This window comes from Balaenoptera physalus (assembly GCF_965194825.1).
Source record: "Balaenoptera physalus genome assembly, chromosome: 1".
Taxonomy (NCBI): Eukaryota; Metazoa; Chordata; class Mammalia; order Artiodactyla; family Balaenopteridae; genus Balaenoptera; species Balaenoptera physalus.
In genome coordinates this window covers 156,138,805-156,166,644 of record NC_138882.1, presented here as the reverse complement: position 1 = coordinate 156,166,644, position 27,840 = coordinate 156,138,805, and the positions used below count along the sequence as shown (strand labels likewise).

Genomic DNA, 27,840 nt, shown 5'->3' with positions numbered 1-27,840 from the left:
CACCAATAGTAGTAGTGGTAGCAGCAGTAGTAGTAGCAGTAATAGTAGTAGTAGAATAGCAGTAGTAGTCAGAGCGGCACCAATAGTAGTAGTGGTAGCAGCAGTAGTAGTAGCAGTAATAGTAGTAGTAGAATAGCAGTAGTAGTCAGAGCGGCACCAATAGTAGTAGTGGTAGCAGCAGTAGTAGTAGCAGTAATAGTAGTAGTAGAATAGCAGTAGTAGTCATAGTGGCACCAATAGTAGTAGTGGTAGCAGCAGTAGTAGTAGCAGTAATAGTAGTAGTAGAATAGCAGTAGTAGTCAGAGCGGCACCAATAGTAGTAGTGGTAGCAGCAGTAGTAGTAGTAGTGGTGCTGACAGTGCTGGTGGTGGTGGTAGTAGTAGTAGCAGCACCAGCAGTAGTAGCAGTAGCCACAGAAGCAGCAACGATAGTTGTTTTTATGGTTATAAGAAAAATGATCTAATTGCCTTGGGCTCTAAAAGTGAATTTGGCCTTCCAGAAAAGACTGGAGATGAAGTTTTGGGTTGGCCAAAAAGTTCGTTTGGGTTTTCCTTATACTGTCATTATTCTACTTCATAAAAATAGTCTGAGCAAAATTCACTGAGCTTAATCCTTTGGAGCTATGATAAATCAAAAAAACTTTTTGGCCAACCCAATGAATCTATCTCCTCCATCTGTCCTTTGAGAGTGGAGCCTTGAAGACCACCCAGGACTTCCGACCGCAAGTCCAAAGCCCTCTACCATGCATGCTGCCTTGCATGTGGAGTTGGAATTTAGTTCTGGAGGTAAGGGGAGCTATGGATGAAGTCTGAGCAGTCTCAGAGAGGTCAGTGCTTTGGGAAGATAGATCTGTAATGAGGATCCAGTTATTAAGATAAGCTCAGAATGGAATTTTGGATTTAAGATTTGTCCATTCTTTTGTTCTGCTACATTAACTGAGTGCCTCTGATATGTCTGGAGCTGTGTTGGGTGCCATGAGAGGTATGGAGATGAATAAAACTTAGTTTCTGCTCTCAGAAATTAAATGATAATGAAGGAGGTGACTATCATCTCAGTGAAGTAACTGATAAATAGATAAATCATCAAAGTGCTAGGGGACACAGGAACAGGAAGCAATTCGTTACAACTCTGCGACTGGGGAGGATGATGTGGAGTTGGAATGTCTGAGCTAAGTCTTGAAGGATGAGAAGGATTTTCTTTAGTTAAGAAGAGTGGAGATGGTAGATGGATATGAGAAACGCTGAGCAAGCAGAACCAGCAGGAGGTGGCAGGCGATCGGCAGGGAGGTGAGAAAGACACAAAAGTGGCATGATATCCAAGCTCTTGGCTCGGACGACTGATCTGAAAGAGGTGCCATAAACATGGGGTCACATTTTATAGAGATCGTGGACGCTCCTTTGGAGAGAGGGAGAATAGATTAGAGGAGAGCATCGGGAGGCGGGGAGGTCAAGGAGGGGCTGTCCCAGCAACCCAGGCAGGACACGATGGTGGGAGTGAAGAGGAGGAAGAGCATGGAAAAGCCAGAGGAAGGAGAATGCGTAACAATCCTGCCAGTAAGTATTATGTCCCCATTTTAAAGATGAGGAAAGTAAACTCTGCTTTAAATGATTCACAAGACAACAATAACAAGCGGTGGAGTTGACATGAAAACTCAGGACTATCTGACTCCAAAGTCATGCCATTATACGGCTCGAAGGCAGACGCATCACAGAGGCAGAAGCAATGAGCCTTGGTGACTGGCTGGCTGTGTGGAGAGAGGAAGGGACGGGAGTTAAGACAAGGGCAAGGTTTCCAGCCTGGGCAACGAGGCGGGAAAAGAAGACACTAACCAAGACAGCTGGTGACAGAGAGAGAAGCAGGTTTGGATTTAAGGCTGACATGGGGGCAGCCGAAAAGAAACCTGAGGTCTTTGGGGAACAAGTGAATTTTAAGCATTAAGGAGTTAAAACAGGTGTCATAGGAGTGACTTCCTGAATTGGTCAGCTTAGTGGTGAGGTTTGGGGTTGACCACAGAGGCAGTGGGACGTGGCAGAGTCAAGCGTGTACCCAGGTCCTGTTCTAGTTATTTACGAGCTGTGGACTATGGGCGAGGGACTTCATTACACCGATACCCGTTTCTTCTTTCTGCAAAATGGGGAAAATAAGCCGTGCCCAGCATGCACGCTGAGTTTGATGCGAGCACATAGAGTTAATACAGGTGAGAGTGCTGCAGGGAAGTCCTGAGTTTCAGCTAGCAGAGTGTATTGGTATGATAGCTTCACAGAGATGACCCTGGAGACATTGTAGGGTCAAAAGTAGCAGAGAAAGAGCCTCTTATAAATCTTACTAAGATTTGTTTGTTGTTATTTGAATAAAACTGGTATCTTGCAGAACCTCTACGCCCCTCTCTTTTTAGTCTTGTCAGTTCTGCCTCAATTCAGTCTAGGAGAACGTTGTGTTCAGTGCTGTCTTCCCACCTGTCTGAGCCCCCAACTTACAAATACACTGGTCCCTCTGTGTGACTGTCATTTTGCTAGATACTTCTCTCATTCCTGTCCTCAGGGGGGCAGTTTATACTTCTGTCTGCACTTCATTTGGGAGTAAGAAAAGCTTTGGCTTCAAGGAAAGGGGTTTCCAATCCTGGCAAGTTAAAGGTGGAGGTCGGAGAGAGAGTTCTACTCTATGCCAGGTATTTTAGAGATGTTATTATATTTTGAAAACAGCTTTATTGAGGTATAATAGATATACAAAAAACTGTATATATTTAGTGTTTACAATTTGACAGGTTTGGACACAGGCAGATTAGGTATCTGCCTATGCTGCCATCATCATAGTCAAGGTAACAGACATATCCATCACCTCCAAACATTTCCTTGTTTTTTTTCTGTCTTTTGTTTGTTTTGTTGTTGTTGTTGTTATAAGAACACTTAACATGAGATCTACCCTCTTAACAAATGTTTCAGTGCACAATACATTACTAACTAGAGGCACTGTGTTGTACATAGATGTCATTATAGTTAATTTTCACAATAACTGTGGGAGGTAGGTATTATCATTCCCATTTTACAGATGTAGATCCTGAAGCTTAAAGAGGTTAAATTCTTTGCCCAAAGCCATACAGCTAGTTAACAGAAGAACTAGGATTCACATTTCAGTTTACCTGACTCTTTCAGCCCAGGCTGTCCCTATTATGTTATAATGTCTCCCCTATTCTGTCTGCCCTGGTACCCCAGTGACTGAGCTGAGCCACAAGGGAAAGGACCTCTAATCTTGGTGCCCTTAAAGTGCTCAGGAGGCAGGACTCAAAGAAAATATCTGAACAAAAATTGAGGGACACAGTAGGCTCATCTCACACACTGAGGAGGGAATGATACAACACTTGAACTAGATTAGCTTCCTGGGGTCAGTAACCCAGAAGGTGCCAGGATGGGGCCGGTAACAACTACCTTGCTGAGCTTCCAGGAATCCTGGAAGATCTAGAAGCTTTTGCATGTCAAGTGATAAATGAAACCCTACCCTGTTGGCGTGCCCAGCAGGGACTCAGACAGGTGTGTGGGAATGAGAGATGGGAAGAAGGCAGGGTTTCATCAGCAGGTGCTAACAAGTTCCTGAAATCTTGACACATACACCCAGCCTGGAAACTTACTTTCTGCTTTTTTCTTTTTTTTTTTAAATGGCATCAGTACAGTTTAATAGAATATTGATTTATTGCAAGGTACGACGTACAGTGACATGCCATTCTTTTGTCTGTGTGAGCTTCATTAGTGGGGAGAGCAACGGTTGAATGTTGCTCTTGTACCTTTATTTCTTCAAAATTCAATCTCTGATTCAGTTTTTTCATACACCTAGCTGCCAGACTGGGTCAGAGCAGGGTTACATCAGTGAGCAACTGTTAGAAGCAACCATTACACGTGAAGAGAGGGTCCAAGAGAAAGGAGGTGAAAACCTAGAAATTCCTCTAGGATTTGGATCAAGTAAGTATAACTAGCCAAACTTTACAATACATTATGAAAGGATTTGGCCTGATTTTTTCCTGTTTTGGCCTGATTTTACCTGGAAGCTAAGGGAGAAGGTCCCGTGTAGGGTAGTGGGAAGGGAGCTGGGTTTGAATCCAGGTTCTCACTAGCCATATGAATGCAAACAAAGTATTTTAACCTTTAGGGGTCTTCATTTTCTCACCTGAGAAATGAGAAAATGATACTTATCACAAGAAGCCGTCGGGAGTATCAAATGAGGCAATGGATGCAAAGGCATCTGGCACAATGCCAGGCACACAGTAAATCTTCAAAAATATTTATGAATTGAATTGATGCTCCACAAATGTTAATCACTCCAGATTTCCATGCTTGGCACTGCACTCACTACTTAGGAAAATGAGTTGGGGTCTTCTTAGGCAAGTTTCAGGTGTGTCATTGAATTACAGTGAAAGGACAGAAGCTCATCCTGTGCCCCTCCCCCACTCAGAGGCAACTGGGAGAGTAGCTGACGGCCTCCTGCTGCTGCAGCAGAAACAGCAGCAGCAAAGCAAACATCATCAGAGGCAGGTGACCCAGCCTCTACTGTGGGCTTCAGCACAAAGAATCTGGGTGGCCTCCGGCTAGTGGCTTCTCTGCCACAGCTGTCTCTGAGCCTGCGGACTAATGCAGAGCAAAACTGGCACTGTTTATGGAGATTTGTGTGAGAGCCAGGTAGAGGCTCAGCGTGTCCCTTCACTCTCCTCCCCTCCTTTTTGCATAGTTGTCTCACTCTCCTTAGTACACTGGTTTGGTAGCCGGTTCTACCCACTGTGGCTCTATCCTGAGAAGCAAGTGAGCAGACAAGATGAGAGGCTAGAGCGCCCCCTGCTGGGGCTGGGTGGGCTGGTAGCTTCTAGCCAGTTCACCTGCCGGCTTGGTGCTGTCCTCCATCTCAGTGCTGAAACTCTTCCCCTCTATACCTGAGACCGTTAGGTATATATAACCTGGCCTAAGAAAGCTAGGGAGCTGCTGATCAGGCTGAGGCCACAGGGAAGTCCACTGGCAACCCCTGGCCCCTTACCCTTAGCCTCCCTGCTTTGCCAGTGTGGAGAAGCAGACAGCCCTTTTGCAAACACATCCTACAGTCTGCCTTATAGCCATGTATTTTTCCCTCATAAGGATTGCTGAATGTTAGCAGGGTCCATATTCTGTAATTCAGAGACATCTAATGTCACTTGTTTAGTGTTAAATGTTACCTTTTGTGCTGTACACTCCACTGTCTGACATCAGGAATGTAACTCCCATCTCATGTCGTTTCTCTCCAGAGTTAGAGAATAGGAGGTGATGCCACTGAGCCTCCAGCATCCCCTGAGAGTTCCTCCAGATGCTCAGTCAGATTCTGCTTGCATACCTCTACTGCTGGGGAACTCAGTGTCTCTCAACAGAGCCCATCTAATGGTTGACAATTCTATTCACTAGAAGGTTTTCCTCATGTTTGAGCTGAAATTTGTCTTACTGAGACTACTTCCCTGGATTTGGTTCTTACTTTTGGCAACATAGAACAAGTTTGCTTTTTTGGACAAAAAGAATGTCCAAGATGTTTTCTTCAACTTTTTAAGAGATTGCGATCTTGATTTCCTACCCCTGCTCCCTCTTATTTTTCATCTCAGGGATAAACAGCTCCAGTCTTCTCATCCATTTCCAATGGGAAATGATTTGCAGACACCTCACCATCCTGGTCACATTCCAGATAACAGCTATCATTTATTGAACACCTTTGCTGACACTCCCCATACCTAAGTTCATCAAACCCACATAACTACTGTAATGAGGTAGACATAACTATCACCATCTTATAGGAAACTAAGATTCAGAGAGGGTAAATAACTTACCCAAGATCACACAGATATTAAGAGACAGAACCAAGGTTTAAATGCAGAATTAGAACCTAGAGTTGCCTGGCTCCAAATTTTTGCTCTGAAACCACTAGCATGCCTGAGCTTATAAAGCCTGTGATCTAATTAATCAACACAGTTTTTAAAAAGTGGGTCTGTAACTGAGGATATTCTATTGATAAAAAGTTGATGAAAGTAAACGATTTTTTACGTCAATGAAGATTTGCTAAAATGGATATCAGTTTACTCCCCGTAAAATGTAAATTGGAAATGTACTATGCCATCATTTAATATGCAGTATAAATCTATAAAATGATCCACCTTAGCACCAAAAAAAAGGGGGGCCTAAATATGGTCACGTTATGGAAGCAGTCTGACCAGGGAAAAGTAGATCTGGACTATCATCTCTGATTTTATGCGATCTGTCTCTATTTATGCCTTCTCAAGAGATGCTCTCGTTTCTGAAAGCTCTGCCACAGTGTTGGCTCGTGTTGAGACGGTTGCATTCAAATAAACTCCCCAGGACTCTGCTGCAGGAACTGCTGGAAAGTCAAGCCTTGACTGTTCTTCCTTATCTTGATGACAGAGTCCCTGACAGCAAAGTGAGGGTTACACCAAATTGGGTCAACTGGCTGGTTCTTGAGGGAGTGAGAGACCCAGAAGGAAAGGTGCCAAGAACGCCCAGAGGAACAGAGGAGCTGCATAAAGCACTTTATTTGTGTTCTTCTGGGCAACAAGAACCCAGGGGAGAAGCTGTATATACAACACAACATTTGTAGCCGACTAACATATGGTTCTTTGTTTTCATTTCTGAAAAGCAATAAGCAAAGGGAGAATAAGCTTTGCTCTCATTTTTTGCAACAAAGTTTGAAAATCTCCAACCCAAAACAAAAGAATGCTAAACTGAAGCTTTGTGCTAAAGGCCCTATCTCCCTTGAGCCTCCCTTCCTCTCCCTGTCTCCTAATCCTCATTTCCTGGAGGTCATTTTAATTAGCAGGCTGTCAGGGTGACTCAGCCTGCTGCTTCACAGACAGGAAGGGAGCCGACTCCCCTGGACCCATTCATCATGCAAAGGCACTTTACTCTGTAGAAAAATGCACAATATTGAGCTTGTTCCACCTTGGGAATTGCCCCTGCTGTTGTTTTATTTTATCATCCCTACCTGCCTCAGAGTGCATCTTTTTGTCTTTTGCATCTCCTGTCCCTGGCGGTCTGCCTCCTCCCCCCCTGCTGCAGATTTTCCATGTCCTTGTCTTCAGTGGTCAGGTTTGATCTCAGACACCAAGATCTAGAGATCTTAACCATGACAGACCTTTTGGAATGTGTGGCTAATACTTTTTGTTTTAGGAGCTAAAGTTTCAATGAAACGACCCAGGTCATTGGGACATAGCTCTGAGAGCAGTTTTCTGAAGTTGCATGCTGGGGTTTAGGGGAGTCAGGGAGCATGCAGCTCATAAATTAACCATATGTCTAAGACCATCGTGATCTCAAAAATTCTGTCCCATTGTTCCCAACAGTGCATTTGTCCTCTCGGCGTATGTGTTGTTGCTATAGTTCTGGGTCAGCAAATGTGGACACTGCATTTCTAAAAGCGAAAACAACTGTAGCCTAGTCTAAAAGGTAAACATCTGTAGTAACTGCACAACTTAGAACAGTAAAGGGGCTGGAAAGCACTGACCTGAGAAGGGATGTGTGGGTTTTCTCTTCCTGTGAGGGTCTCTATGTTGTGGAAAATAGCATCTGTACTCATCTGGTTTGAATCTATTTTGTTCCTAAGCCTGAAGCTGAAGGCTCACAATTGATTTTCCACTGGTGAAAGGGAAAATCGATGATGAAATTTCTCATGTTTTCCCTTCCCTTTCACTAGCTTATACATTATCTCACAGCCATTATCTTGGAAACTAGAGAAGGGTGATTAATTTCATGCCCCAGCAGAAAATGCATGCTCCTGCCACCACAAGACCTCCCCGGACTCCACGTCCTTAAAAAGAGTTTGAAGGGTCTTTGTGGTTCACTGAGCTCTTCTTGCCCCCTTTGCTGTTGGGGTGATTGCTGGCTGGGCCCCGCAGGAGTGGGTGCTTGTAGGGAGGGGGTTTTTCTTTCCTGCAAAAGGGGAGATAACAGAAAGAGAGAAGAAAGACAGCACATGTACACGCTGTATTGCAGTCATTTGTGTGCATGTCTATCTCCCCCCACCGACTGTGACCTCCTAGGAGCAGTGGCCTTGTCTTCCTCTTCTCTGCATCCCAGGAACCCAGCCCAGGGCCTGGTTCAAAGCAGGCAGCATGACTCAATGAATGACTGTTAGGTGAATGGATGGATAAGTTGTAACATTCTGGTTCTGGAGAAAACCTATCTGTCCTATAGTTACAAGTCTTCCACATTTCCAACTTGATTCTAACTCACTCTATCCATTTCACGATGGGATGGGCATGAACCCATAGACGAATTGCAGCTTGGCAGATCCAGGGACCTCATTCCCTTCATAACCATCATGGGCTCCAGAGTTCCCTTTATATTTCTCAGTATAGCCTAATTATGGCATTTCACGGTGGGTCTGTCTCCCCTACAATCTTGGGGGCTCTCTGAAGGCAGAGATGTGTCTAGTTCATCTCTGTATCCCAGCACCCAGCACCCAATGCAATACCTTTAACACTACTCTTCAGCAATTATTCACTGTCTGTTCTGCTCACACACTAGGCTATGAGCTTCTGATGGGCACGGACCCAGTTTATCCAGTTTGCATTTTTCCTCATACGGGGCCTTGTTTGTTTGTTATGTTGTTGAGTAATAAATTGATGTGCCATTCATTCAAGCATTGGATTAAGATTTATTTGCAGCGGAAAGATTAGCCAATCCAGAAAGAGCTGAACTGAATTCCCAGGTCAGCTATATATGAGAGGTACGACCTTGAGCAAGTTATTTAACTTCTCTGAGTTTCATTCACAAAACAAGGATAAAATATTCCAATCTTGGAGGGTGGTGTGAGGTTAAATGAGATAATATGAATAAACTCACCTAGTGTCTTCCTTTGCCTACTATAACTTACAAAGGCATGGTGCTAGGTGCTAGGTGCTAGGTATGGTCCACTGTACTCTGGAGATTACAAAGGTGAGTCAGACATTGATGCTGTCCTCAGGCTGCTTACAGTTTAGTAGAGGAGACAGTTACACAAAATAATTACACAAAATAATAAATAATAAAGAACGACAATGCATGGAAGAAAATGGTAATGCCACAAATATGGGAATCTCTTGGGCTGTTTGATTTAGGATTCAAGATGTGACTCCTTATAACCCATGATGCTCTGACCCTGGAGTGTCATTTTCCTTCATTGCTGATGAGTCATGAATAAGGTAAAGACAGAACAGGTGGCAGCACACAAAAGGGACACCTTGCCCTAATGTAGCTCCTCCACCAGGAAGCCTCACTGTCTAAAATTCCACACTCATGAAGGACCTTGCTAACATAGGAAGGCCATCTAGCATGGGTGAGATACATCTAGATCTTAGTACCCATCAACAGCCTGGAACATATGCTTGGAATGTTGTTTACAGGCGATGTGATCTTGAAGAAGTCCCTTTTTCCTCTAGCCTCTGTTTCTTCGTTTCTAAAATAGTAGAGCCCATGTCTTTCCTGCATCATAGGCTCTGGCAAATGGGGTTGGGGAAGAGTTTTGCCAATTACAAGGTGCCATTCATATGTCACTGAGAGTGTGGGTCTTCACACCCAAAGGAAGCATGGGAAATAAGATGGGTTTGTTTCTTTGGGGGTGAAGCCCAGGTATGATCACAGGTGGGGCAGCCCCAGGCAGATGGTGTGCATGGGGACAGGGTGTGCAGTGGCTGAGGAGGAGTGTGAACGTGCAGAATGACTCTGGGGCCATTACAGAGCCAAAGAGCACCTGCAGCTCAAGATGGGGGCACAGAGAGAGGCATTGGTAGGCAAGCATCTCACACCTGGGCCCCACAGAGCTGCTCCTTTTCCTATCTTGCCCTCCAGACTCACCTCCTTTGGGAAGCTGACTCCCCAGAAAATAAGCTTCTCTCTTCCAGAGGCTTCTGCAGCACTCTGTGCCTAATCTCTTAGTACACCATTTTCTAGGGAGTTCTTTGCCCAGCTATTTTTCTCACGGGACTGTGGGTTGGATGCATTTGATTTTTCTCTACAATTCCTGAGTGGTATGGAGTAGATGCTTGAAGGTTGTTTGATGAATTGAATGAATTTTTAGTCCCATCTTTATCATCTCTATTGCCCTAAACATCCTGGCCTGTCATTGCCTTAGAATGTGTCTTTTCAGGTTCAGCTCCCTGCCTTTTACACCCTTTCCCTCAACCTGGAATGCCCTCTCTCCTCTTTCTGTTTCATCCATTGGAAAGCTACATGTCCTTTGAAACCAAGTTCAAGCCCCACTTCGTCCATGAAGCCTTCTTGGGCTACTCCTGCTGGCTGCCGAATGTTTGCCAGATGGTGTGGGAGAGTAATTTCTGATTGGGTCTCACTTTTCACTATAACACGAAGGGGTTGAAGTAGATGATTCTTAGGGGCTTCTTCAGTTCTACCATTTTATAATTCATACATTTAAGGCTTATTTAGGACCTACTCCCAGGTAGGCTCTGCACCTGGCACTAAGGATACAGGAGTGATAAAATAATTCCTCAAGGAGCAGCCCATCTAGTGGAGGAGCCAGACATGCAAAGATGCTGTGACAATATGCTGTGGGACGTACCATGCACACGTGTGTGCAAAATGCAGTTCGGGGTCCAGCAGAGAGGAAGGAGCTCTACCTCAGGTGGAGAGCAAGGACAAAAACACAGAGGTATGATATCTGGACTGGGCTTTGAAAGATAAGTTGGCATTTGTCATCTACAGACAGTAAGGGAGAACGTTCCAGAAAGAAGGAAAATGATGAACATGGAGGTATGACTTGCTGACTGGTGTATAAAGTGGTAGAAAGCAGGTGGGGTGGAGAAGGTGCTCACAAGGGAAAAGTGTGTGCTAGGAGGCTGCATGTGAAGTTTTAAATGTAGGCCAGGGCTTTGAACAGCCAGAAGAGGAACTGAAATGGGGAGCCATGGAAGGTTTTTTGAAAGAGGGCACAATCCGATAGGTGACTGGGCACATTTATACATTGCTCAGTATTGTTTGTTATCTTTGCATGTGTACATGCTTTCTCCTCTGTGAATCTGAGCTCCTGATGGGCAAAGGTTATCTGTGTTCCCCCAGCATCCAGTGAAGGGCCTGCCACATGGTGGGCTCCAGTGTGACGTAGAGCTGATGACTCCCACCCCCATTCCCCGCACCCATATCCAAACCCCAGCGTGGAGGCAGCCCACTGGCACTGAGCCTGAGGCCACCTCACACTTAGAGGCCCACCCTCCGTGCGCATGCTCTGTCTCCCCACAGAGGCTCACCTGGCCTGCTCATTTCCCCTGTCTAATTTGTATGCACCTCGATTGGGCATTTTGTGTCACTGTGGTCGAGATAAGCGTGGGGTCTCAGCTCTGGTCATCAATGCCACGTCCCTGATCCTGCACGCTCAGGCCCACATCCTGGCCTCCCCAGGGACCTTCCTTGAAGGGTGGCACAGCACCCAGGGATGCTGACAGGCTCCTACCAGCACACGGGTGGAAACTGACACAGTATAATTATCCATAGAGATGAGAGAAAACAAAGACTAATTTTGAGTCAAAACATATAATTTTCCTTTAAAACCAGAACTGCTCTTTCATGTATGTTATTTGATGCTTGGGTAGAAAATAATACAAAAATGGGGAAGTATTCAAGTCCCAAATCAGAGCCTTGTATCCTCCTGAGATTCATTTTTTCAAGAACTGCTGACCAATTGAGAGCTAAGTGATATTCATAGTTTGATGAGGCAGAGATGTGGGGATGGAGAGAGTTTTTATTTTGTTTTTCTTAGGCGAAGGGTGGGCGCATTTACAAGTCCTCAAGGCTATGAACTTTGAGGAATGAGCTCTCCAGCTCTTCTCTAACGAGGGCTCCAAAGCTCAGGGAAATGAGGTCCCATGAGCAGGGCCCTGAACTCCCCTGCATGCTTTAGACCCAGTTTCAGGGTCCCACCTCCCCCATCTCAAAGAACTCTTTACTAACTGATGCTGAGGACACCAGGCTGGGGATGGTGGGCCCTGGCTCTAGGCATGGCTGTGACCAACCCTGTCTGCTCCCTGGGCCTCAACACCCCATCTGCATGATGACGATCGCTACTCTCCCTGGGTGTCGGCACCATTATACTGACAGTGCAACATTCAAGAAAAAAGTGGGAAAGGATCAGGATAATTTTATTCAGGCTGACAGAGGACATGAAAGAGACAATCCCCAAATTAACTTGTAAATGAGATTCTAACAATTCTTTTGAGCTTTATAGAGCTTTAAATTTTTAAGAACATAACCAATGACTTCTAAGGATGAATTGAGCACCATCCTCTAGAGGTGCGCTCTTCAACGTCGGGGTCACGCCTTAATCATTTACTCGTTCAAGCACCCCCTCTGCCCAGAGACTTGGCATAAAGTGTTGTTTTTCCTAAGTGAGTGAATGAAGGGATATATACATACACGCATGCTCAGTACAGCCTAGGCACTGTGGGAGCACAGAGAAGAAACAGAGATGCTCCTTCTGAAGACTAATCCACCAGGATGGGGGTGAACAACCTGAGACAAAGTATGAGTCAGAGTACATTGCGATGCAGACTCCTTGTGGAGCTGGGACTCAAGAGGTGGGACTCCTGGCCTGATGGGACGTGGGTCCTGAGAGATCATCCAGCCCAACCAGAGAAGACCAGGGACTTGCCCCAGGCTGTGATGAGCTGTCTGGAAATCTGGGACTGCACCCCAGAAGCCAGAGGAGATGGAAACATTTATTGAGCACCTACTGGCTGCCAGGCAGTACACCACGCTTGTATCTAATTTTTAAAACCATCCTTATTACCCCCACTTTAGGTAGGAGGAGAAAGGTTTCATGAGGCCAGGAAACTTGCCTAACATCCCACAGCTAGCATGAGCTTGAGACAGAATTTGAACCCATACTGAGGTGGAGCTCGGCTGGGCTTCAGTCCAGCTTTAGAATCATAAACGCCTAGGATCAAATTCTGCCTCTGCCAAAATATCCTTGACCTCAGGCGATTCTCGTCACATTTCTGAGCTTCCTTTTCCTCATTTGTAATATGAGGAGTAAATTGTCTAGGAGGACTGAATAAGACCATATACAAAAAGTACTTTGCTCAATAAATAGTAGTGATCAACACTGTGTTTTGTTAATAACAGGTAGGGAGGAAGGTGCATCAGGGCAAAAGCCCTGAGACAGCCAAGCATTTGGGCAAGGTCATGGGCAAGGTCAGTGGGAAGACTGGTCTGGCAGGAGCAGTAAGTTGGATATCGTCATGTCCTTCAAGGAAGCTGGACCACTAGGAGAGTAGGAGATGAGGTCAAGAGGTAGGACGGGGCCAGCACATTCCAGATGCCGCCGGGTGTCACTGCCCAAATGCTCACTGGGCTCACCGCCAGCAGTCATGGGAACACCCAGCACTCTGGGCTCTGGTCCAGCCCTCAGGAAGGACACTCATCTCCTAACCTTCTTTCTTCACCAGCTCAAGAAGTTGGTCCCAGCAGAGGACCTGAGGGGAAACTTCTCAGGGGTGTGTCTTCTCAGCCCTGAGCCTTTGCATCTTGACAGAAGGGGACTCTCATGCGCTCGGGGTACATACATGCCTGGCACTGTGCAGGGTGCAATAACACACATCTCTTAATAATCTTCTAAGTGAGCACCACTGTCCCCACTTTACGGATGAGGAAATTGAAGGATCAGAGACCTTATGAGCCTAGACGACACAGGAGCTATCAGATGAAGTAGCATATGGAAACACCCAGACTAGCTTGGAGCAGTGACCGGACTCAGCCTCCCAGCAACTCCCATCCCTGTCGGTTCCCATGTTAGACCCAGAAATGTGACCAACCCCTCACCGTCTGACCCCATAATGATACTTCAACTCAGGAAATGTGCTGTTAAGCCCTTCTGCTCCATACACTCTCTGCGGCAGGGCCGATCATCTTTCCCGTGACACAGATGGGAAACCGAGGGACAGAGAGAGGCTAAGGGAAGCTGCCCCCGAACAAGAAGCCGGTTAAGCAGGACGCAAGCCCCCGCCGCTCTGCTCAGCACTTACCGCAGCCTTGGCATGGGGATCGTCACTTTCTCGACCATGGGGTTCAGCCGGTAATAATCCAGAAACGTTCTCGCCACGTTGCGCCCCAGCTTCATATCTGCAAGGGTGGGTGTTAAGGAGCAACTTTGGACTAGTAAGAAAAAGGATAACAGTAACAAAACAGTGTCACCACTCACTGTTCTAAGTGCTGTATGTAGTGTCTTTTTTGATTTTCACGAAACCTTAAATATTATTGATAGATACTATTATTTTCCTCATTTTCCAGATGAGGAAACTGAGATGTGGAGAAGTCCAATGATTTGCCCAAGGTCACAGAACCGGGAAGGAGAGGAGCCAGGATATGGGTCTAGGTAGTCTTACCCCAAAGCCTGTGATCAGAGCTTTTAGAACCTACTGCATCCCTTTGGGAATCACTAGGCTTCCATGGTCTGCCTTCAGGTGGCTTGGGGTGGAGGCAGATAAACAAGACCCAAGGGCAAGAGACCCTTTGTTGCATATAGACCAAGGCCTACTTGACCCCAGGGATTAGTCCTCTACTTTGGTAACCTTGGGGACAATGATACAACCCTCTCACCCTAAACAGTATCCCTGTTCCACCTTGAAATCTACCAATTATGAATCCTTAGGGTAAGCGTTCGTGACCTGTTAAAGTACAAACTCCCTGGGGAGGGGAAAACGGTCAATTCCATATTGACCATTCACATTTTAGTATAAATTAGCACAGCAATCATCTATTCAACAACATGGAGCATATGCTCTGTGCATTATCTATCATATCTCTGGGGCTTCACATGAGCTGTTTCCTCTCCCTGAAGTGTCTTCCCCTTCCCTTTGGCTAATTTTTAACTATCAGTTCTCCAGTTAGGTGATGTCTCTTTAGTAAAGCCTCCCACAATACTCCTCTCTCAGGTCTATGATTGGTGCCCTTGCCCCCTACTTCCGTGGCTTCTGAACTGACTTCATTCAAAGCACTTATCTTTTATCTCATATCTCTCAGCTCTGAACGTCCAAGCTGTCACCAACTCTTACCCAAGGGACTTCCTACATCTTCAGTTTCTCCACTTTTCTCCAGGACCCTGCTGTTCCCCTAGAAAAGGCCAGCACCATCTTTTCCTTGAATTGTTGTCATCTTGTCGTAATGGCCTTCCTGCCATAAGAGTGCCTGCCTCTACTCCATTTTCTATAACATTGCTGGTGGGGGTGGGGTGGAAGGGTAGTTATTCTAAAACGCAGATCTGACTACGCCACCCAGCTGAGTAAAACCCTTCAGTGGCTCCCAGTTGCCTTTAAAGTTCAAATTTTGGAACTTGATCTACTGGGTCCTTTGTAGTTAGGTCTCAGCTTTGTCTTGTTGCCTCCCACCTTCCACCCCTCAACCTTCACGCTCCAGTGATACTGAACTTCTTTTACCTCCAGACCTTTGTCCATTCCATTCCATCTCCCAGACCACTCTCCCCTCTGCCCACAGGCCTTACAGGGCAGACTCCTTCTCAGCTTCCAGACACCTCAGTTTAGCTGCCACTTCACTGGGTACATCTCAGCCGTCATTCTACCCAGGCTCACGGAGGTAGACTAGCATCTGTGGAACAGTTGAGTGAGTTCTCACCACTCTCTTCGAGACGTCTCCAAGCTGGGGTTGGATGTGGCCCAGGACATGAACGCCAGCATTTATGGAGTTCCTGGCACCACACTGGCACTTTGCTTACATATGCATTTTAAAAAACCCAGGGAGGAAGGCATTTTTATCTCCCTTTTGCTCTGGGAGGTTAAGAAACTTGTCCAAAGCTATATAACTGGAAATAGTAGAGTCAAGACTCCAATTTGGGAGTGTCTGACTCCAGAACCGTGAGCTTTCCACCACTCTGGGCTGTTTCCCAACGTGAAGGCACCTTTTCTGCCAAGGGCTGAGTCATCCCAGGCCAGTGCCTGGTGGGAGAAGGAGAAACGTCAGACGAGTTGTTTAAGACAGTGAGACGTGCCGCAGGCTCGCTGTGCTCTGAGGCTGCCACCTGCTTTCTTCCTCTGGTTGTGACCGACCTTCTCTGTCCCCTCCTTTAAAAAGTTCACAAGCTGGCGTCAGGCATGGGCTCTCAGACCAGCACACCCTGGAGGCAGTCTCGCCACCAGGGCCTGCAGAAGTGGCTGGCTGCTTCAACCTAGCCAGGCTCTAACTGGCTTGGGGAGACCAAATCACCATTGCGTGTGTCAACAGTAAGAGCTACAGGGCTTCCCTGGTGGCACAGTGGTTAAGAGTCCACCTGCCAATGCAGGAGACACGGGTTTGAGCCCTGGTCTGGGAAGATCCCACGTGCTGTGGAGCAACTAAGCCCATGCACTACAACTACTGAGCCTGCGCTCTAGAGTCCGTGAGCCACAACTACTGAAGCCCACATGCCACAACTACTGAAGCCCACGTGCCACAACTACTGATCCCGTGCACCTAGAGCCCGTGCCCTGCAACAAGAGAAGCCACCGTAATGAGAAGCCCGTGTACCACAACGAAGAGTAGCCCCCACTCACCACAACTAGAGAAAGCCCGCACGCAGCAACGAAGACCCAGCGCAGCCAAAAATAAACAAACAAACAAACAAACAAAACAGTAAGAGCTACAGGGGCACAGAGTAAGGGAGAAGTTCCTGTGAACGGGGCTAAAAGATTGTAGTAGAAGTTTTGGAATCAAATGTACCTAATCTGAATCCGAATCCGAATCCTGGCTCGGCCACATGCTGTGTGGGGCAGATTGTACTTTCCAAAGATGTCTGCAACAATGTCTCCCATCTCACCTGTTATTCTATGATGTGACCTTGACACTCCTTCCACTGAGAGGTGGCGTCTGTATCCCCTCTCTCTGAAGCTGAGTGGGCTTTGTGACTCACTTGCCACCAAAGGGATGGCAGAAGTGACAGTGTGGGACTTCTGAGGAGAGGCCAGAAAAGCAGATATAACTTGCACCTTGCCTGCTCGAATGTTCCAGCTGGGGCCCTGAACTTCCGGGCAAGCTGTCTGACTGCCCTGAGGCCACCATGCTGTGAGGAAGCCCAAACTAGCCTGTGGAGGGGCTGCAGGGAGAGGCTCTGAGACTTCGTGGAGAGATTACTTTAGAGAGAGATTCCTGGCCAGCCCGCAGCAGCTCCTCCAGCACACTGCAGCTCCAGCTCCAGCTCCAGCCACTGTCTCACTGCCACTGCATCAAAGATGCCAAGCTAAGAGTACTCAGGGGAGCCCTTCCCAAATTTCCAACCCACAGAAAACAAGAGAGAATAGCCGTGGTTTTAAACACTAAGTTTGGGGGAGATTCGTTATGCAGCAGAGGAGAACTGAAACACAGTGTGGCCTTGCAGAGGCTTTCCCATCTCCCTGAGCCCTCATTTCCTCACCTGTAAAATGTGAATAACAATGCCTGCCTCACAGGATTATGGTGGTGAGGTATGCGACTAACACGTGGGTGCTGACTAAGTAAGTGCATGAATGGGGCCAGAGGGAAGCCTGAACCCTTCCTCCTGACCTGCAGTGAACGCCAGACTCGCCAGACTGGAAGCAACCCTAGGAGATCTCCTTGGTAGTCAATACTCCTGGGCTCTACAAGGCGGAGGAGTTGGGCTGTTGCAGTAAAATGTCCCTCTGTGAGGTGCTGATCATTTTAGCAAGCTCTGTTTAAAAGACAGTGTTTTAAAGGTGGGAATTGTCAGGGACAACCGTCTTTCTCTTTCCAACAATATTACATATTTCCTAAGCCCTGAGAGCCTCACTCCAGATTATTTACTGCACTGGCCCTGCTGGAGTCAAGAAATGAGACGTGGGTGAGAGGAGTGAAGAGACTCACTGAACATTTTCAATTAAAACAAGCTGTCTTTGAACAAAGATTTAAGATCTAGGCAAGGAGAAAGCAATAGCTCTCTTGGCTGGAACCTTTTCCAATATACTGCAGAATTAAGAGAGAAAAAAAATTGGGGTGAAAACTCCCAACTCTTCATTGCCAACAAAAACCTCAGAACGGCCTGTAAATTCAAAATGTCATCTTCCTCAGATTCTTCTGTAGCTCCCTGATGGGCTTCTCACAGAGGGCAGGAACAGACAGCAGGTGGGATCCAGACCCTTGAATCAGAGAAGCAAGAGGGTTTGTCTGGGGTTGTCTGAAACTCAGACTGACTTGGTGACTTCTGCCCAGAGCTGTTTTAAAGTAAAGGGTGGGCGTCAATAGCTCCAGCACTTGGTGGGACCCTTTAACAGGTAGTGAGGGCTGGGATATTCTCATTCATTCATTCATTTGTTCATTCATTCTAACATTCTAGGGGCTCCTCCCATGTGTGTACTGCCATGAAGAAGGGCAGAGATTGAGGTTAAAGAAGAATTAGACAAATTCTGTTTACACTCTAGAAGAGGAAACTAACATGTCCCAACTAACTATACCAGCAAACAGGCTGTTGTATTCTCACCTTTACAAAAGCAACTACCAATTTTTTTCCAGCATACCCTGTGCACCGTACAGTGTACTTATTTACTGTCGATAATCCCCACCACATCCCTGCAAGGTCAAAGCACGATTCGACACATATTTTACAGGAAACTGAAAAAAGTAGAGTTTGCATAATTGACCCAGAGCCTTGTGCCTCGAAAGTGACAGAGGTGGTATATGAACCTGTGTCTTTTATTTATTTATTTTAACATCTTTATTGGAGTATAATTGCGTTACAATGGTGTGTTAGTTTCTGCTTTATAAAAAAGTGAATCAGCTATACATACACATATATCCCCATATCTCTTCCGTCTTGCGTCTCCCTCCCACCCTCCCTAACCCATCCCTCTAGGTGGTCACAAAGCACGGAGCTGATCTCCCTGTGCTATGCGGCTGCTTCCCACTAGCTATCTATTTTACGTTTGGTAGTGTATATATGTCCATGCCACTCTCTCACTTCGTCCCAGCTTACCCTTCCCCCATCCCGTGTCCTCAAGTCCATTCTCTATGTCTGTGTCTTTATTTCTGTCCTGCCCCTAGGTTCTTCAGAACCAATTTCTTTTGTTTTTTTTTTAGATTCCATATATATGTGTTAGCATACAGTATTTGTTTTTCTCTTTCTGACTTACTTCACTCTGTATGACAGGCTCTAGGTCCATCCACCTCACTAGAAAAAACTCAATTTCATTTCTTTTTATGGCTGAGTAATATTCCATTGTATATATATGCCACATCTTCTTTATCCATTCATCTGTCGATGGACACTTAGGTTGCTTCCATGTCCTGGCTATTGTAAATAATGCTGCAATGAATATTGTGGTACATGACTTTTTTGAGTTATGGTTTTCTCAGGGTATACGCCCAGTGGTGGAATTGCCGGGTCATTTGGTAGTTCTATTTTTAGTTTTTTAAGTAACCTCCATACTGTTCTGCATAGTGGCTGTATCAATTTACATTTCCACCAAAAGTGCAAGAGAGTTCCCTTTTCTCCACAACCTCTCCTGTATTTATTGTTTGTAGATTTTTTGATGATAGCCATTCTGACCAGTGTGTGGTGATACCTCATTGTAGTTTTGATTTGTATTTCTCTAATGATTAGTGGTGTTGAGCATCCTTTCATGTGTTTGTTGGCAATCTGTATATCTTCTTTGGAGAAATGTCTATTTAGGACTTCTGCCCATTTATGGTTTGGGTTGATTGTTTTTTTGATATTGAGCTGCATGAGCTGCTTGTAAATTTTGGAGATTAATCCTTTGTCAGTTGCTTCGTTTGCAAATATTTTCTCCCACTCTGAGGGTTGTCTTTTTGTCTTGTTTATTTTTTCCTTTGCTGTGCAAAAGCTTTTAAGTTTCATTGGGTCCCATTTGTTTATTTTTGTTTTTATTTCCATTTTTCTAGGAGGTGGGTCAAAAAGGATCTTGCTGTGATTTATGTCATAGAATGTTCTGCCTATGATTTCCTCTAAGAGTTTTATAGTGTCTGGCCTTACATTTAGGTCTTTAATCCATATTGAGTTTATTTTTGTGTATGGTGTTAGGGAGTGTTCTAATTTCATTCTTTTACATGCAGCTGTCCAGTTTTCCCAGCACCACTTATTGAAGAGGCTGTCTTTTCTCCATTGTATATACTTGCCTCCTTTATCAAAAATAAGGTGACCATATGTGCATGGGTTTATCTCTGCACTTTCTATCCTGTTCCATTGATCTATGTTTCTGTTTTTGTGCCAGTACCATACTGTCTTGATTACTGTAGCTTTGTAGTATAGTCTGTAGTCCAGGAGCCTGATTCCTCCAGCTCCATTTTCCTTTCTCGAGATTGCTTTGGCTATTTGGGGTCTTTTGTGTTTACAAAGAAATTGTGAAAAATTTTTTTCTAGTACTGTGAAAAATACCATTGGTAGTTTGATAGGGATTGCATTGACTCTGTAGATTGCTTTGGGTACTATAGTCATTTTCACAATGTTGATTCTTCCAATCCAAGAACATGGTATATCTCTCCATCTGTTTGCATTGTCTTTAATTTCTTTCATCAGTGTCTTATAGTTTTCTGCATACAGGTCTTTTGTCTCCTTAGGTAGGTTTATTCCTGGGTATTTTATTCTTTTTGTTGCAGTGGTAAATGGGAGTGTTTCCTTAATTTCTCTGTCAGATTTTTCATCATTAGTGTATAGGAATGCAAGAGATTTCTGTGCATTAATTTTGTATCCTGCTACTTTTCCAAATTCATTGATTAGCTCTAGTAGTTTTCTGGTGGCATCTTTAGAATTCTCTATGTATAGTATCATGTCATTTGCAAACAGTGACAGCTTTAATTCTTCTTTTCTGATTTGAATTCCTTTTATTTCTTTTTCTTCTCTGATTGCTGTGCCTAAAACTTCCAAAACTATGTTGAATACTAGTGGTGAGAGTGGACAACCTTGTCTTGTTCCTGATCTTAGAGGAAATGGTTTCAGCTTTTCACCATTGAGAATGATGTTGGCTGTGGGTTTGTCATATATGGCCTTTATTATGTTGAGGTAAGTTCCCTCTATGCCTACTTTCTGGAGGGTTTTTATCATAAATGGGTGTTGAATTTTGTCAAAAGATTTTTCTGCATCTATTGAGATGATCATATGGTTTTTATCATTCAGTTTTTTAATATGGTGTATCACACTGATTGATTTGCGTATATTGAAGAATCCTTGCATTCCTGGGATAAACCCCACTTGATCATGTTGTATGATCCTTTTAATGTGCTGTTGGATTCTGTTTGCTAGTATTTTGGTTAGGATTTTTGCACCTATGTTCATCATTGGTATTGGCCTGTAGTTTTCTTTCTTTGTGGCATCTTTGTCTGGTTTTGGTATCAGGGTGATGGTGGCCTCGTAGAATGTGTTTGGGAGTGTTCCTCCCTCTGCTATATTTTGGAAGAGTTTGAGAAGAATAGGTGTTAGCTCTTCTCTAAATGTTTGATAGAATTCACCTGTGAAGCCATCTGGTCCTGGGCTTTTGTTTGTTGGAAGATTTTTAATCACAGTTTCAATTTCAGTGCTTGTGACTGGTCTGTTTATATTTTCTATTTCTTCCTGGTTCAGTCGCAGAAGGTTGTGCTTTTCTAAGAATTCATCCATTTCTTGCAGGTTGTCCATTTTATTGGCATATAGTTGCTTGTAGTAATCTCCCATGATCCTTTGTATTTCTGCAGTGTCAGTTGTTACTTCTCCTTTTTCATTTCTAATTCTATTGATTTGAGTTTTCTCCCTTTTTCTGTTGATGAGTCTGGCTAATGGTTTATCAATTTCGTTTATTTTCTCAAAGAAACAGCTTTTAGTTTTATTGATATTTGCTATCATTTCCTTCATTTCTTTTTCATTTATTTCTGATATGATCTTTATGATTTCATTCCTTCTGCTAACTTTGGGGTTTTTTTTGTTCTTTTTCCTCTAATTGCTTTAGGTGTAAGGTTAGGTTGTTTATTTGAGATGTTTCTTGTTTCTTGAGGTAGGATTGTATTGCTATAAACTTCCCTCTTAGAACTGCTTTTGCTCCATCCCATAGGTTTTGGGTTGTTGTGTTTTCATTGTCATTTGTTTCTAGGTATTTTTTGATTTCCTCTTCGATTTCTTCAGTAATCTCTTGGTTATTTAGTACTGTGTTGTTTAGCTTCCATGTGTTTGTATTTTTTACAGACTTTTTCCTGTAATTGATATCTAGTCTCATAGCGTTGTGATCAGAAAAGATACTTGATACGATTTTAATTTTCTTAAATTTACCAAGGCTTGATTTGTGAGCCAAGATATGATCTATCCTGGAGAACGTTCTATGAGCACTTGAGAAGAAAGTGTATTCTGTTGTTTTTGGATGACATGTCCTATAAATATTAAGTCCATCTTGTTTAATGTATCAGTTAAAACTTGTGTTTCCTTATTTATTTTCATTTTGGATGATCTATCTTTTGGTGAAAGTGGGGTGTTAAAGTCCCCTACTATGATTGTGTAACTGTCGATTTCCCCTTTTATGGATGTTAGCATTTGTCTTATATATTTAGGTGCTCCTATGTTGGGTGCATAAATATTTACAATTGTTGTATCTTCTTGGATTTATCCCTTGATTATTATGTAGTGTCCTTCTTTGTCTCTTGTAATAGTCTTTATTTTAAAGTCTATTTTGTCTGCTATGAGAATTGCTACTCCTGCTTTCTTTTGATTTCCATTTGCATGGAATATTTTACTCCATCCCCTCACTTTCAGTCTGTATATGTCTCTCGGTCTGAAGTGGGTCTCTTGTAGACAGCATATACACCAGTCTTGTTTTTGTATCCATTCAGCCAGTCTATGTCTTTTGGTTGGAGCATTTAATCCATTTACATTTAAGGTAAATATTGATATGTATGTTCCTATTACCATTTTCTAAATTGTTTTGGGTTTGTTATTGTAGGTCTTTTCCTTCTCTTGTGTTTCCTGCCTAGAGTAGTTCCTTTAGTATTTGTTGTAAAGCTGGTTTGGTGGTGCTGAATTCTCTTAGCTTTTGCGTGTCTGTAAAGGTTTTAATTTCTCTGTCGAATCTGAATGAGTTCCTTGCTGGGTAGAGTAATCTTGCTTGTAGGTTTTTCCCTTTCATCACTTTAAATATGTCCTGCCACTCCCTTGTGGCTTGCAGAGTTTGTGTTGAAAGATCAGCTGTTAACCTTATGGGGATTCCCTTGTATGTTATTTGTTTTTTTTTCCCTTGCTGCTTTTAATATTTTTTCTTTGTACTTAATTTTTTGATAGTTTGATTAATATGTGTCTTGGCATGTTTCTCCTTGGATTTATCCTGTATGGGACTCTCTGTGCTTCCTGGACTTGATTGACTATTTCCTTTCCCATATTAGGGAAATTTTCAACTATAATCTCTTCAAATATTTTCTCAGTCCCTTTCTTTTTCTCTTCTTCTTCTGGGACCCTTATAATTCGAATGTTGGTGCGTTTAATGTTGTCCCAGAGGTCTCTGAGACTGTCCTCAATTCTTTTCATTCTTTTTTCTTTATTCTGCTCTGTGGTAGTTATTTCCACTATTTTATCTTCCAGGTCACTTATCCATTCTTCTGCCTCAATTATTCTGCTATTGATCCCTTTTAGAGAATTTTTAATTTCATTTATTGTGTGGTTCATCATTGTTTGTTTGCTCTTTAGTTCTTCTAGGTCCTTTTTAAACGTTTCTTGTATTTTCTCCATTCTATTTCCAAAATTTTGGATCATCTTTACTATCATTACACTGAATTCTTTTTCAGGTAGACTGCCTATTTCCTCTTCATTTGTTTGGTCTGGTGGGTTTTTGCCTCGCTCCTTTATCTGCTGCATATTTCTCTGTCTTCTCATTTTACTTAACTTACTGTGTTTGGAGTATCCTTTTCTCAGGCTGCAGGTTCATAGTTCCCATTGTTTTTGGTGTCTGCCCCCAGTGGCTAAGGTTGGTTCAGTGGGTTGTGTAGGCTTCCTGGTGGAGGAGACTGGTGCCTGTGTTCTGGTGGATGAGGCTGGATCTTGTGTTTCTGGTGGGCAGGACCGCATCCAGTGGCGTGTTTTGGGGTGTCTGTGACCTTATAATTTTAGGCAGCCTCTCTGCTAATGGGTGGGGTTGTGTTCCTGTGTTGCTAGTTGTTTGGCATAGGGTGTCCAGCACTGTAGCTTGCTGGTCGTTGAGTGGAGCTGGGTCTTTGTGCTGAGATGGAGATCTGTGGGAGAGCCATTTGATATTACGTGGAGTCAGGAGGTCTTTGGTGGACCAATGTCCTGAACTTGGCTCTCCCACCTCAGAGGCACAGACCTGACACCTGGTTGGAGCACCAAGACCCTGTCAGCCTCACGGCTGAGGGCGAAGTGAGGGTCCTTATCTCGAAATTCTGTCTGGCCCTCTCAGGTCTCACAGCAGGGGTGGAGCAGGCCTCTGAGGTTACTCTCTTCTGGAGTTTTATTATTCTCAGTTCATATGGTAGGTATTTGGAGAAATCATGGTACTTAGTGAAAAGCAAGTTTGAGGGCATGCCAGGGATCTGTGCTCATTTGTTGCTGGGTGCTGCTTAATTACCGGAGAGTTCCTGTTGAGGATTTTTAGCCCTCTTTGAGTCCAGACCTGTCTGAAGCAAGGTCCTGGAGTAACACCACACTGTGTACGGCAGGCAGGACATGGTGGCAGTCTTCACTCCCAGGGGGAAGGGCAACCTGAGTGTCTGTTAACACCATGCATTCTTTCTCCTCTCTTGAGCGTGATCATAAATTCAGACCCTAAATTCTGTGGACATGTTGGAGATTTAATTTCAAATGGAGGAATTGTGAAAGGCTTCATGGAAGTGGGTATATAGCCAAGATTTGACAGACAAAGACAAATGTGAAAGAGGGAGGAAGAGAGAGATTAGCATCAGTAGAAGCGGGGAGTGGGCCTTGGGCCCGTGATTGTGGGCCTTGGGCCCGTGATTCTGGGCCAGAAATAAGACAGAGAAGGGCCCGTGGACCAAGGGAGCTAAAGTGTAGAGGGGAAGGTGGGGCTGCAATGGTAGGCTGGCATCAGATTAGCGAAGGCTCTGAATGTCAAATTATGGAATTTAAACTTGTATTCTGTTGGCAATAAAAACCAGGGCCTATCTATGGTTGTATTTATCACCTGTTCAGGCAATATATTTTATTGATCATCTAGTATGCTCAAGTTCTCTAGAAGGCGCAGGTATACTGTGGTTAAAAAACCAAAAACCAAAAAACAAAAACCAACCAACCAAACATATAACAACCAACCAAGACAAGTATTTTTAAATCCAGAAGCAGAAACAGTAACAAAGTAATGCAAAAACCCTGAATAAATACATAACTACAATTTTAATAGTGCTAGGAAGAAAATGAACAGAGTCTGTACCTGAAGGCAATGGGGTACTGCCTTAGAGAGGGGGTGTGGGCAGGCCTCTGTGAACTGAGAGTGGGCAGTGGGTACAGAAGCATCTATGAGGAAGGAAACGTGTGTGGGAAGGGTCCTTGGGTGGGACAGACAGGCTGAAAGAGGGCTGGTGTGGAGAGATAGGCAAGGGTTAGATCACGTGGCACATTATTCTGGGTCACCTTCAGGACTCTGGATTTTCTAAGTGAATGGGAAGCATCTAAGTGAATGAAGAATTTTAAGCAGGAAAATGAGATGGTCTGATTTATAATTTTAAAAGGTCAGGTCATTGCTTTGCTAAAAATAAGAAAGCAAGAGTGGAAGCAGGCGGGCCAGCCAGGAGAATATAGCGATGGTCCAGGGGAAAGATGGGGCCCTGGACCAGGATGGAGGCAGTAGAGATGGGAAGATATGTCCTGGGGCGAAGAACTGGCAGGGTTTGCTGACAGGTGGGATGTGGGGCTTGAGAGAGAGGAAGGAAGGAAGGGTGACTCCGCATACTTAGCCCTGGTAGCTGGGTGAATGGGGGGGCCGTGTTCTGGAATGTGGAAGACTGAGGGAGGAAAGGGTCGGGAGAGAGGTTAGGAGTTCAGCTTGAGTTCAAGATGCCTGTGAGATGTTGGGCACCGAGGTCCTCAATCAGAAATAGGAAAATATCAATAATGGAAATGGTTTCTGAATCACCACCTCCCTAGGATTATTCATGCCATAAATTTTTGCTCACGGCATGGTCTGTTCCCTACTGCTCACTCTCCATCTTCTTGGCCCTGGCTCTCAGAGGGCATCCAAGGTCCCTGGGAGAATGGCCGTGACTGCAGGACCCTCTGTTCTCTTATCTCAGGACCTCAGATCTGGTGCATTGAATGAGCCCATAAATGGGAATCAAGAGACCAACCTGGTTTCAATCGGTAACTTTCCATGTGATCTTGGCCATTTCCTTTCTCTGGGCTTAACTTCTCTGTGGCTAACATGTATCGTCTCTCAAGTTCTTTCCAGCGTTAACATGGTATGTTCAAGCAAAGGCCTCAACACCATAAGCTTATGAAAAATCCCATCCCCGTTCTTTCATTCAACAAATATTTATGAGAACCTACTCTGTGCCAAGTTATTTTAGGTGCTTAGCACAGTGAACAAAACTGACCAAGATCCCTGTCTTCATGAAGCTTACATTCTAGCTACTGGAGACAAACCGCTAATCTAGTACACTCGTACCTTACTGAGATGCCAGAGAGTGATGTGTGCTATGAAGTAAAGGTAAGGAAAAGGGCCAGGGGAGTGCTGGGGGGCAGGCAGCAGATCGTAGCAGAAAGTAGAGAGGTCAGAGGAGTCCTCATTGATAAAGTGGGGCTTCAGCGGGCTTGGAGGAGGCGGGGCAGCTGGGCAGCACCGAGCATGAGTGACCCTCCTCGTCTGAAACAGGACCTCTGACCAGTCACTTCATAGCTGGTCTCCTGCTAAGTCCAGCCCAATCCCACCACTGGGGATAACGGTCAGCCTCCAGGGTGGGATTGAGGAACACCTCCTTCCTGGCACGTGGCAGTTTCCTGACTGACTGAAGCTCCCCCTCACCTCCCAGAGCAAAGCCAGAGGGGACGCATCTCGTACACATCCTCCCGCCTGGCCTGTGGCCTCCCTTCCCCGGCCTGCTCCTTCCCCAGGCCCTCATGTCTGAAGTCGGCTCCACACCTCTCACTCCCTGCAGCTCTTCCAGAACCACTGCTGAGCACGCCTGGCCTCCCTGCCCTGCAGGGAGCTGAGGTCCAGCCCCGCTCAGCAGATACCATATTTCGCTTCCTCTCTCCCCACAGATGCGTGCTGCAGGCAGGTCTAATTGCTCTCCCCGTATTTTTAAAGTCTTTATTGAATTTGTTACAATATTGCTTCTGTTTTCTGTTTTAGTTTTTTGGCCCCGAGGCATGTGGGATCATAGCTCCCTGACCAGGGATCGAACCTGCGCCCCCTGCATTGGAAGGCGAAGTCTTAACCACTGGACCACCAGGGAAGTCCCACTATCCCCATTTTGCAGATGAAAAATCAGAAGGGACTTGTCCAATGAGGCTCACCAGATACTGGTGCACAGAGGATTAAAGCCCATTCATTTGTTCGTTCATTCACTCATTCATCATTCATATAATCATTAGGTACCTTCTACGTGCCGGACACCATTCTAGGACCTAGGATACAATGACAAGAAAAACAGACAAAGTCCCTGTCCTCATGAAGGTCTTTCCTTGCCATCATCCTGCCTCCAAATATGAAGGTTTAACTCCTACCTGCTCCCTGCTGGGAAGCCCCCACCTAGAATTCTTTCTCTGCCCACACTCCTACTCACGGCAGCAAAAGATGATTATCATTAAAGGGGACTGATTAATTCTGCAGAGGAGTCGGCCAAGGAAAAGTGATTTCTCTTTGGTAAGGCTGACAGCACTGCTGGAATGTTGAGAGGCAACTGCCCAGGAGCCTCTAGGTAAAGGCAGAAGAACAGT

General features: G+C 44.8%; 1 protein-coding gene across 1 annotated transcript in view; it reads right to left on the bottom strand.

Annotated features, from left to right (window-relative positions):
* Window positions 1-236: 236 nt before the first annotated feature.
* AGBL4 (AGBL carboxypeptidase 4) overlaps window positions 237-27,840 on the bottom strand; it is a 1,388,494-nt gene continuing 1,360,890 nt past the window's right edge. The window contains exons 12-13 of the mRNA XM_082431251.1: window positions 14,015-14,111; window positions 237-7,934 (exon numbers count right to left, since the gene is read on the bottom strand). Of these exons, the coding sequence (XP_082287377.1) occupies window positions 7,814-7,934; window positions 14,015-14,111 (218 nt within the window). The 3' untranslated portion in view covers window positions 237-7,813. The remainder of the gene's footprint in view (window positions 7,935-14,014; window positions 14,112-27,840) is intronic.